The following is a 12,859-nucleotide window of genomic DNA, read 5'->3' on the forward strand; positions in this document are numbered from 1 at the left end:
GTGACTCACACATGAATATAGATGAAATCGGTTGAATATGTGCCGAGTTGATCGAACAAGCTGCTGTCTTTGCCAAATTCACCAGTGATTACAGAACGTTATGTCTGTTTCTCAGAATATCCACATGGGGTTGAATTGGCACACGCGACAATTCTGCAATACCCCCTTGACCAATCAGGATGAGTCAAATATTTTTAGTCGAGTTTCTGGGTCAAGAAAGAATCAGATTCAGTCTATTTTTTTTTCTTTAAATGTGATTTTAAAAACTGCAATTTAAAATGTGGTGATTGATGTAAATGAGTTTGGAATTCAAATTAAAGCCCTTGCTGTTCATCAATGGTTCACGCTCGTATTGCTTGAGAACTTCACTCGATGCTTTCATCACTCAAGAAAGTTTTTGCACGGACAAATCGCTCCACTGTTTGGACGGCTTTATTCGTACAATTTGTATTTTCATATCGATTTTGAATAGAAAAACATCTTTTGACTCTTAGGCTTTGCATCGACAGAATAAACAAAATCATAACAGACATGTGTTCCTAAATATTTACAAAACATCTGAATTGGGAAAATTAAAAAACGCAAAAGACAAAACAGACCAGACAAGAACATGACAAATACTAAATATATACATACAAATATTGATAGACTTTATGCTCACTATAACAATACAAAAGACAGAACAAATGGTTATTACAAATCACAGTTTACATACATTTTTTACAAACTTGAGAATGTTTGTGTCGTGCGAGAAATGGGTGCGAGAAAAAGAACAATTGAAGACCATAGAATTATAACCAGGCTCAGTCACTTTTTCTTTTTTCCCCGTTTTTCATGTTTTTCACGTTTTTCAAAATATTTTTCACGTTTTTCTCGAAATGACTAAAATGTGACTTAGCCTGGTTATAATTCTATGGTCTTCAATTGTTTTCGCAGCAATTTGATTATTGGAGTAACAGCACTAGAATCAGGCTCAGGGATTGAAAGGGCTTTTTGTTCTCATGAAATGAAAGGATTATGTTTGCTCTTATTAACAAAGAGGTACCATACAATGACTACAGTCAGCTGCGGTAAAGTTATTTTAAAATGTGAGATTACGAACAAATACTTCAACTTCTACATTCTCTTAATAGTCAGGGCCCTTAGGGATATTTTGGGGCCGTTTGGTTCAAATTCTTCCAAAAGCACCAAATTTGGCCCAGATGTTGCCCATGCCATACTCTTTCGATTTTTGACGGGCGCCAAGACGGGCAACCCCCTCCCCCCCCGGGGGCCCCATATTGGCGAAATACTAAATGGCCGCCACCCGGATTAGAGGAAAATCAGTTAAATAACCAAAAGGGTTGGAATCATGTATGATACCACTTTTCAGGGGTTTTCGAGGTCGAGGAATCCAATTATGATGTTATTTTGATGATTCGAGGTCAAGGTCAACCCTCAAGGTCATCTTAAAGGTCATTTTTGAGTCAAACATGTCGGTTTTTGAGTTTTTTGTCAAGATTTACGCGAGGTTCACCATTTTATGTTTCTGGGTTGGGTAATCGAACTCTGACCTTATTTTTGACAATTAGAGGAAATATTTACATGTCTATTTCCTAATTTTCAGGCATATGCAGTTCATCAGTCTAATTACAAAGGTACGGATTTTGATGTTTTATGAACTGTATGCCATATCCTTGTGTTTAATTTTTGTGCGATCATGATCCGGGTTCATGTATACATGATTGTATACATGTCATAAATATGACGTCATAGGTCATGTGACCTGGCGGTCATATTGGATTTTATGAAAACCTTAAAAATGGATCCCTGCCTTCATTTTTCGATCGATTCATTTTGAACTTTGACCACTTATAGTACGCCATGTGATTGGATACATATCCTAATTATGACGTCATAGGTCAGGTGACATGGCGGGATGGACCGGTACGGTCCCCGGATCATACCGCCCTTGGCGCCCGTCAAAAATCGAAAGAGTATGGCATGGGCAACATCTGCGCCAAATTTGATGCTTTTGGAAGAATTTGAACCAAAATATCCCTAAGGGCCCTGACTATAAATCTCATCCTTCCCTCCAGGTCTTCAAGACAGCTGTTCATCACCGTCTCAAATCATCCCCCATCCAAAACCATGATTTTTTTCTACCCTCGATAACCCCCACCTCCTTCCAAATTTCCAGTTTTTTCCTTCTTGAGAGTTTCCTTATATATCCATTTTGTCCACCCCATTCCTCCCCATACCAATTGCTTGTCCAAATCTCCGTCTATTTTGTCCTTCAACTCTGTTGTTAGTGTCCCCCTCTCTCTACCAGTGCTGGGTTTCCAATGGTGCCGGTGGCTCCTGGGCACCAGGCCCACAATCAGAAGGGGTACACATCACGAAACATTTTATTAAAGAATATGTATGGAATTTAATGCTACAATATTAGTGGGATCAGCAAATGGTAGGCTGTTTATATCCACCGTTTTATTTATATTTTTTCATTTGTTATTTATTTCAAATACACTTGTGTATATATATCCTCCTGCCATAAGGCTCCCATTGCTGGTACCCGACTGGCAACCACCTCCATCTGCAACTTAAACTAGCAAATATTGTAAATAAAACTTATATACAGCTGTGTGCTGTGTTAAAGACTACTTCTGTGTCGATCTCATGTCTTTTGCAATGGTTTCCCAAATGGGGTCCCTGCTCTCTACTGTTCCTTTTGTTCTGTTGGGTCCTGATCGGTTCTGTGTCCTTGCTCTTGCTCTTCCATGAGCCTGGACTCTGAAAACAAAAGTAAACGAGATGGTATTCGTCGAATACTTACCCTGCACAATCAACTTGGTGAGAGCCAACTCTTCTGTTTTTGAAGGGTTTTAAAATTTGATCCAATATGGCTGCCAGGCCACGTGAGCGATGACATCATAAATTTATATTCTCTAATATAATTGTTGCGTAGATCACGCTCAAGAAATTTAAAACTGATCAGATTAAGCGTTGTCCCTGTCGAATTATAACGTCATAATTAAGGCACCAATGACGTCATCGTTAACAGCACATATTCCCCATGGGGAGTACTTGACAATAAGCCATGTTTCAATTTTGTCCATGGAGCGGTTTCAGAGATATAGAGGTGCAAATTTTTTCCAAGATGGCGTCCGTACCATGTGACCTATGACATCATAATTATGAAAAACTTTATACCGGCAGAAGCGCTCCAATGGTAACATTTCGTGTCAATTGGACCAACGGTTGCTGAGAAAATGAATTTTAAAAATGCAGACATGCACGCACATATGCACGTGCGCTACGCGTATGCACCCGGTCGCCTAACCCTGCTTTTGGCTTCGCGAGCGCAGGGTAATAAATGTTAACAACTCACAAATGCTTCCTGAAACCAGCTTCCTAACTGCACCAAGCTTATTAACAAACACGGTGGTAAACGAGTTTACCAACAAGAGGGATGATTACCATGAGCACATACACAAGTTCATGTTTAATCAAGGTCTTCTTTAATGCATCATGTATCACAATGGAGTCAATTAAAACAAACAAAGCTATATATTATACTCATAACTACGTGATGCTTGTGCGGTGAAATTGTCATGGCATACCCAGTGCTCCCTGCTTGATGTCTGTTCTTGTAGCACCATTCACAATAAACTGTGGATTACAGCAGATCTCCTGGAGGCAAACAGCATCCCATAATGATCCTACAGAAACAATTTTCAATCCGAGCAATGTAGATAACCTTCAATGTTGGAAGCTTTGCGCTTGATGGAGAGAAGGAGTAAGACACAAAATAAAAGAAGAAGTTGTAAAACCAAAGTAAACAGCACTGTATGTACATAGTGTAGCACACAAGAGATACAACAACACACAACAACATGCATTTTAAGGCCATTTTCCCGGCTAGAGCGGGGGTTAGCCTTGCGGTCCCCATGACAATCTTCTCCATTTTGCCCTATTTTCTGCATCTCTCCTTGTTAACCCCCTTGCCCGCATTTCTTCTTCCACCATCTTTAGCCAAGTCTTTCTCGGTCTTCCCCGTCCTCTACTACCTTCGATATTCATTTCCATCACTCATCTCAACCAGTCACTTTCATCCTTCCTCAACACATGACCAAACCATCTCAACCTGTTCCTCTTCACAACATCAATCACAGGCTCTATTCCCATCATCTTTCGCAATTCATCATTTGTATTCCTCTCTCTCAACGATACTCCACACATCCACCGAACCATTCGCATTTCCACCCTTTCCAGCCTTCGTTGCTGCTCTACGTTCATGACCCATGTCTCGCTCCCATAAATCATAACACTTCTCACACATGCAGCATACACCTTTCCCTTCAGCTTCAACGACACTCCCCTCCTCATCAGCACGCCACTCAGTTTCCGAAACTTCTTCCATGCACATCTCACTCCAGCAACCGTTTCCGAGTCTGATCCACCTTCTCCATTCAGCATGTCTCCGAGGTAGCAAAATGTTTTAACACCTTCCAGCTTCACGCCGTCTCCAAGATCCAACTCAACATTTCCTCCATCTGCAGCTCCCCTCTGTGCACACCTTACATTTGAATGTAGCTGCCACACTGGTTAATGACCCTCTCAGACCACTACATTTTTGATGAATCCACTCAGCGCACATTGTACATTGAATGGAGTTCACTCCGACACCCTTCCTACACACAGCACAGGGCCACTTCCCAGTTCTTTCCACCTCACCACATGCTTTACCACTTGCCATCACCTTCGTCTTTCCGATATTCACCTTCAGACCTTTTGTCTCCATACATCCCTTCCACTTGTTCATCTTTTCCTTCAGTCCATCCATACTTTCCGCAATCAACACCAGATCATCTGCATACAACAACTCCCACGGTAAACCCTCCTTTACGTTCTGAGCCAGCACCTCCATCACAGCTACAAATAGTAGTGGATTTAGTACCGACCCCTTATGCACTCCCACCTTCACCTCAAACTCACCACTGTTCCCGTCCTTCGTCCTTACAGCTGTGCACGCTCTTTTGTACATTGCCATCACTACTCTGATCAACCATTCCTCCACTCCTAACTTCCTCATTGCCCATGTCAATACTTTGCGTGGAACCCTATCGAATGCTTTCTCCAGATCAACAAACCCAAGAAACAACTTCTTCCTCTTCTCCCTGTAGCACACAAGAGATAAGGAAACAAAATTCCTCAAGTATTGATACCAAAAGAGAAAAGCAGCTCACGACAAGATTACACAACAATTGGGTCTAATTGGCAGAAGCAGGGGAGTGTGGCTGCACCACTGAGGGCTGGCTGCGCCACTGAGAGCTGGCTGCGCCATTGAGAGCTGGCTGCACCATTAAGGACTCAAGGCTGCTCCATTGAAGGCCTTCTGCTCCATTGAGGGTTGGCTGCTCCATTGAGGACTGGCTGCTCCATTTAGGGCTGTCTGCTCCATTTCGGGTTGTCTGCTCCATTTAGGGCTGTCTGCTCCATTTAGGGCTGTCTGCTCCATTTAGGGCTGTCTGCTCCATTTAGGGCTGTCTGCTCCATTTAGGGCTGTCTGTGCCATTGAGAACTCATGGCTGCTCCATTGAGGACTCCTGGCTGCTCCATTGAGGGCTGGCTCCTCCATTGAGGACTGGCTCCTCCATTGAGGGCTGGCTCCTCCATTGAGGGCTGGCCGCTCCATTGAGGGCTGGCTGCTCCATGGGGGGTTGGCTGCTCCATTGGGGGTTGGCTCCTCCATTGAGGATTGGCTCCTCCCTTGAGGGTTGGCTCCTCCATTGAGGGTTGGCTCCTCCATTGAGGATTGGCTCCTCCATTGAGGGTTGGCTGCTCCATTGAGGGTTGGCTCCTCCATTGAGGGTTGGCTCCTCCATTGAGGGCTGGCTGCTCCATTGAGGGCTGGCTGCTTCATTGAGAGCTGGCTGCGCCATTGAGAGCTGTCAATTGAGTGCTGCTGCGCCATTGAGTGCACAGAATTGAGTGCTGCGCCATTGAGAGCTGTCAATTGAGTGCTGCTGCGCCATTGAGTGCACAGAATTGAGTGCTGCGCCATTGAGAGCTGTCAATTGAGTGCTGCTGCGCCATTGAGTGCACAGAATTGAGTGCTGCGCCATTGAGTGCTGGCTGCGCCACTGAGAGATGACTGCACCATTGCGAGCTGGCTGCACCATTGAGAACTCATGGCTGCTCCATTGAGGACTCATGGCTGCTCCATTGAAGACTCATGGCTGCTCCATTGAGGACTCATGGCTGCTCCATTGAGGGCTGGCTCCCCCATTGAGGTCCGGCTCCTATATCGAGGACTGGCTCCTATATTGAGGGCTGGCTCCTATACTGAGGGCTGGCTGCTCCATTTAGGGCTGGTTGCTCCATTTAGGGCTGGCTGCTCTACTGGGGGCTGTCCGCGCCATTGAGGGCTGACTGTGCTACTGAGGGCTGGCTGCTCCATTGACAGCTGGCTGCACCACTGACAGCTGACTGCGGACTAAGAGCGGGCTGCACCACTGTGGACTCATGGCTGCTCCATTGAAGGCTGGCTGCTCCATTGAGGATGGGCTCCTCCATTGAGGGCTGGCTGCTCCATTGAGAGCTGGCTGCTCCATTGAGAGCTGGCTGCTCCATTGAGAGCTGGCTGCTCCATTGAGGGTCAGATGCGCTATTGAGGGCCGGATGCGGTATTGAGGGCCGGATGTGGCATTGAGGGCTGTCTGCACCATTGAGGACTGTCTGCTCAAATGAGGGCTGTCTGCTCAAATGAGGGCTGGCTCACGCTTTGAGAGCTGGCTCCCCCATCGAGAGCTGGCTGCGCTATTGAGGACTGGCTTCTCCATTGAGGGCTGTCTGAGCCATTGAGAGCTGGCTGCTCCATTGAGGGCTGGCTCCCCCATTGAGAGCTGGCTGCGCTATTGAGAGCTGGCTGCTCCATTGAGAACTGGCTGCGCCATTGAGGGCTGTCTGCTCAAATGAGGGCTGGCTCCCGCTTTGAGAGCTGGCTCCCCCATCGAGAGCTGGCTACGCTATCGAGGGCTGGCTGCACTATAGAGAGCTGGCTGCGCTATTGAGAGCTGGCTCCTGCTTTGAGAGCTGGCTGCGCTATTGGGGGCTGGCTGCGCTATTGAGAGCTGGCTGCACTATTGAGAGCTGGCTCCCGCTTTGAGAGCTGGCTCCCGCCATCGAGAGCTGGCTGCGCTATTGAGGGCTGGCTCCCCCATTGAGAGCTGGCTGCGCTATTGAGAGCTGGCTGCACCATTGAGAGCTGGCTGCGCCATTGAGGGCTGTCTGCTCAAATGAGGGCTGGCTCCCGCTTTGAGAGCTGGCTCTCCCATCGAGAGCTGACTGCGCTATTGAGAGCTGGCTGCGCCATTGAGAGCTGGCTGCGCCATTGAGGGCTGTCTGCTCAAATGAGGGCTGGCTTCCGCTTTGAGAGCTGGCTCTCCCATCGAGAGCTGACTGCGCTATTGAGGGCTGGCTGCGCTATTGAGAGCTGGCTGTAGTCAGGTTCACTATGTTAACAAATATAATTTCGTTCAAAATTTTGGTAGATTTGCAAAACTATACATTTTTGGAATATTCAGAGCATGAGGAATCCAAAAATTAATGTTTACATTTGCGTAGACACCTTTGCGAAAATGACACTCAGGACAGTGATGAAGATAGTCAGGTTCACTATGTTAACAAATATAATTTCTTTCAAAATTTTGGGATGAGCAAATCTGTACATTTTTGGAATCTTCAGAGCATGGAGAATCTGAAAATCAATGTTGGCATTTGCACAGACACCTGCATGGCCGCCATTTTGGATTTTGAAAATGGCCGCCATAAAATACATATTTTGCGCGATCTCGGCTTCTAGTCAACCTAGAGACTTAATTAAATATGCTAATCCTATGTTTTCTGGGTCAAGGTCAATAAAGGCCTCAAAATAGTGCTCAGGATTATAGAAAAGCAACAAACAAAGGTAATTGAAAACCATTGTCTTTATATTTGTGATATAACTGTATTACATAATACATGATATTGCAAGTCCTTTGAAGTTATAGGTTGTTATAGGAAGTTATAGGTAGTATCAGATTGAACTACAAGTCCTATACACAGGATCTACGAGGTCTATACCGTTCAGGAATATGCTTTTACAGATCTTCATCACTGTCCTGAGTGTCATTTTCGCAAAGGTGTCTACGCAAATGTAAACATTAATTTTTGGATTCCTCATGCTCTGAATATTCCAAAAATGTATGGTTTTGCTAATCTACCAAAATTTTGAACGAAAAAACATAGTGAACCTGACTACTGCGCCATTGAGGGATGGCTGCGCTGTAAAACCCAGGCTGCACCATTGGTACTTTCTTTGCATTGCATATGCACTTTACATCATACTCATGTTCGTTTGACATCAAGACTGCGTTGAACTTCCTAAGTGTCCTTCGGAACTAGGTTTTTCTCGGAAGCTGCTACATGATAAACCAAAAACGTCACGCTGCGAACAACGTCATTGACCACATGGCTCCTTCCATATGCCCTGAATGAAGCCATTGGCAGTTCTGTGGGCAGAGGGTGTGGTGAGCTGTTACTGTGGTGGTGAGAAACCTCGCATTATTTCTGCCCATTGATATCCTTCAAGCATATGTAGTGGCGATTTTGAGGTAAGGGATATGGGAGTTCTGAAGTGAAAGATCATTGCGGGTCTGACATGGCGAGCCAGCTGAGCATTGCTACCCGACACTTTGCTGTGTTTCTGTTGGACGTCTTCATCGATCCCCAAGAAAACAGTAAAGCTTTACATCAGGTCCAACAGCTTTACATCACTGCCATCTCCCGTCTATTTATTGCCAACAAGTCTGACTTTTTCACATTTTGTTGTGTTACAGCGTGAATTTAAAGTGGATTAAATTGAGATTTTTTGGCACTGATCGACACATAATACCCCATAATGTCAAAGTGGACTTTCTTTTAGATATTTCTACAAATTCTCTTTCTTTTTTTCTTTTTTTCTTCTTTTTTTTTGTATACTGAATCGAGGCTCGTGAAAGAGCTAACATTTATTTCACAAACAAATCAACCAGACAAACAAAATATATAAAAAGAGGGAGCGGAAGACAAGATGGGGAGAGAAGGGGAAGCACACAAACACAACATTTGAGAGCAGGGAGAAGTGTGGGAGGGAGAGGGCTTGGGGGGAGAAGGCGTGGGAAGGGGGGGGGGGGGGGGGAGAGGTATAAAACACAAGGGGACCGAAATTAGCGGGGGTATAAAAGATCAAGGTTTTGGATGGGGGAAGATAAGAGATGGTGGTGAACAGCTGTTTTAAAGACCTGGAGGGTGGAGTGGGATTGAAGAGAGTGAGGGAGTTTTTTTTTTTTGTATTTTTTTTTTTTTTGTATACAAGATCGAGGCTCGTGAAAGAGCGAACATTAATCACACAGAAAGACAAACCGACACATAAAACATATAACATCGGGAGCGGTAGACAAGATGGGGAGAGAGGGGGAAGGACACAAACACAACATTTGAGAGCAGGGACCGAGAGACATGGAGACATCGAGAGATCTGAGAGAGGGCGAGGGCTTTGGGGGGGGGGCATGGGAAGGGGGCGGTGGGAGAGGTATAAAACATATGGACACTGCCAGGACTTCCAGGAAAGAAGTTGGAATTTCAAACAAGGTGGATCTGGGGTGAATTAGCGGGGGTAGAAAAGATCAAGGTTTTGGATGGGGGAAGATAAGAGATGGTGGTGAACAGCTGTTTTAAAGACCTGGAGGGAGGAGTGGGATTGAAGGGAGTGAGGGAGTTTGTTCCAGAGGCGGGAGAAAAGAGGAATGAAAGAGTGAAGGTGAGCAGAGAGCCGAGATTTCGGCAGTTTAACCATCAGAGGGTTGCTGGCAGATCTTGTGCGACCTGTAGGAATATTTGGGGGACAGAGCACAGAGAGAGCTGGGGGTGCAAGGCCGGAGAGGAGTCGGTAGAAGACAGAAAGACCACCTACCTGCCTGCGGTGAGTGAGTGAAAGGCCCTCAGAGATAGCTTCATCGCGGGAGATTCCAATAATTCTGAAAGCTTTGGTTTCAACAGCGTGAAGCCGAGCTAGGTGTGAGGCAGGAGCACCGGCCCATAGGGGAGAACAGTATTCCATTGAGCTGCGGATGAAAGCCTTGTATGTGGTGAGGAGCTCAGGTGTGCCGAGGAAGGACTTCGCACGACGGAGGATGCCCAGTCGGCGACTGGCTTTGGAGGCCAGCTTGGAAATGTGGTTTTCCCAAGAAAGATCATGGCAGATAGTGAGACCCAAAATCTTGAGCGACAGAACTTCTTGGAGAGGATTGTTGAGAAAGTAGATGGGAGGGTTGTCCAGTCGATCTTTTCGGAGAGACATAGTAAGAGTGTGAGATTTGTCAGGATTGAAAGACATGTTCCACTTGTTTGACCAGTCTGTGATTTTGTCCAGGTCTTCAGAGAGTGAAGAGGCAGCAGACTGCCGATCTGAGGGAAGAGGAATGGAGCGGCAGAGAGTGGAGTCATCAGCAAAGAGTTGAGAGGATTTTCGAGAGAGGCAGAGAGATCATTGATGAAGACCAGAAAAAGCACGGGGCCCAGAACACTGCCTTGGGGAACTCCAGCCTGAACAGGAAGAGGAGATGAGAGAAACCCATTCAGGGCCACACGTTGACGACGACTAGAGAGGAAGTCCGCCAGCCATGCGTGGAGATTTCCATGGATACCAAAGGAGGAGAGTTTGGTGAGCAGAGCGGGGTGCCAGACCGTGTCGAAGGCACGTGATATGTCGAGGGAGACAGCTCTAATTTCCTGTTTGGCATTGAGGACCTCCATCCATTGTTGAGACAGCAGAAGCAGCATGTCCAGAGTAGAGTGACCTGGTCTGAAACCAAATTGATGATCAGAGATCAAGCCATTGGAGAAGAGGAAAGATTTCATATCTGAAGCAATGATGGATTCCATGACTTTGCTGATAATTGGGAGAAGGCTGATTGGTCTGTAGTTGCTAGGATCTGTTTTTGCACCTTTTTTGTGCAAAGCGGTGATGTTGGCTGATTTCCAAGCAGATGGCAGTTGACCTTGAGCAAAAGAGAGGGTGAAGAGAACAGAGAGAGGGTGAGATAGAGCAGCAGAGCAGGATTTTAGGACCCGTGGGCTGATGCCGTCGGGTCCAGTTGCAGAATCAGAGTCGAGGGTTGACAGAAACTTTTCCACCTTGTCAGGAGGAAAGGACACGGAGTCCAGGAGCAGCAGGGTACGACTGGGTATGGTGGGTACAGAGAGGGATGGGTTTGGGACACAAGATTTAGAGGCAAACACAGAGTTGAGGCATTCAGCTTTTTCACGTGCGGAGTCAGCTGTGTAGCCGTTTGAGGTAAGGGAGGGGATGGAGGGGGAACAAACACCAGAAACGGATTTGACCAGACGCCACCAGGATTTGGAAGAGGGAGACAGATAAGAGAGTTCGGTCTTGAGAACGGAGAGATATTGTTTCCTGGCTCTCCTGAGGGTGGACACACACTTGTTTCGGGCTTTGTGAAAGGAAATGAGATTTCCTTCCGTTGGATTTGCTTTCCATCCAACGCCTCTGGAGTTTGTTCCATAGGCGGGAGAAAAGAGGAATGAAGGAGTGAAGGTGAGCAGAAAGTCTTGATTTTGGCAGTTTAACCATAAGAGGGTTGCAGGCAGATCTTGTGCGACCTGTAGAAATATTTGGGGGACAGAGCCCAGAGAGAGCTGGGGGGGGGGGCAAGGCCAGAGAGGAGTCGGTAGAAGATGGAAAGACCACCAACCTGCCTGCGGTGAGTGAGTGAAAGGCCCTTGGAGTTGGCTTCATCGCGGGAGATTCCAATGATTCTGAACGCTTTGGTTTCAACAGCGTGAAGACGAGCTAGGTGTGAGGCAGGAGAACCAGACCAGAGGGGAGAGCAGTATTCCATAGAGCTGCGGATGAAAGCCTTGTAAGTGGTGAGGAGCTTAGGTGTACCAAGGAAGGACTTCGCACGACGGAGGATGCCCAGTCGGCGACTGGCTTTGGAGGCCAGATTTGAAATGTGGTTTTCCCAGGAAAGATCATGGCAGATAGTGAGACCCAAAAGATTGAGTGACAGAACTTCTTGGAGAGGATTATTCAGAAAGTGGATGGGAGGGTTGTCCAGTCGGTCTTTTCGGAGAGACATCGTAAGAGTGTGAGATTTGTCAGGATTGAAAGACATAAAAGACATATCATATAGACATCATAGACATAAGACATATCATTTAAAATGATACCTGAAATATGACACTCCAAATTGAGCTCAGGTGCATCCAATTTCCTTTTATCATCCTTGTGATGTCTCTACAATTTGATTGGAGTCCTCCTGTGGCCAATTCAATTGATTGGACATTATTTAGAAAGAAACACACTTTTCTATATAAGGTCCCACAGTTGAGAGTGCATGTCAGAGCAGAAACTCTACCATGAAGTCCAAGGAACTGTCTGTTGAACTTCGATATAGAATTGTGAGGAGGCATAGATCCAGTGAAGGGCATAAAAAAAATTCTAGTGATGAAAGTTCCCAAGATCACAGCGAGCTCCATCATTAGGAAATTGAAATAATATGGAACTTCCCAGACTTTTCCTAGAACTGGCCATTCGACCAAATTGAGCAACCGGGCAAGAAGGACCTTGGTCAGGAAGGTGAACAATAACCCAATGACCACTCTGACCACTCTGACAGAACTAGAGTTCCTTTTGCTGAGATGGGAAAACTTGCCGGAAGACCAACAGTCTCTGCTCTACACATAATACCCCATAATCACATAATCTAGGCTTTATTCAGCAGAGGTTCCCAAACGTTTTTGGTGGTGACCCTGAATATAATATTGCCCTGCCCTG

The 12,859-nt window shown here is 46.0% G+C and overlaps 1 protein-coding gene across 1 annotated transcript in view; it reads right to left on the minus strand.

The window, feature by feature from the left end:
• Positions 1-12,859, minus strand: part of LOC137435775 (calpain-9-like) — a 129,463-nt gene that overhangs the window by 92,187 nt on the left and 24,417 nt on the right. Inside the window, exon 2 of the mRNA XM_068129721.2 lies at positions 3,600-3,669. Coding sequence (XP_067985822.2) covers positions 3,600-3,669 — 70 coding nt within the window. The remainder of the gene's footprint in view (positions 1-3,599; positions 3,670-12,859) is intronic.

The sequence above is a fragment of the Myxine glutinosa genome, chromosome 9 (assembly GCF_964187855.1).
Source record: "Myxine glutinosa chromosome 9, kmMyxGlut1.1, whole genome shotgun sequence".
Classification (NCBI taxonomy): domain Eukaryota; kingdom Metazoa; phylum Chordata; class Myxini; order Myxiniformes; family Myxinidae; genus Myxine; species Myxine glutinosa.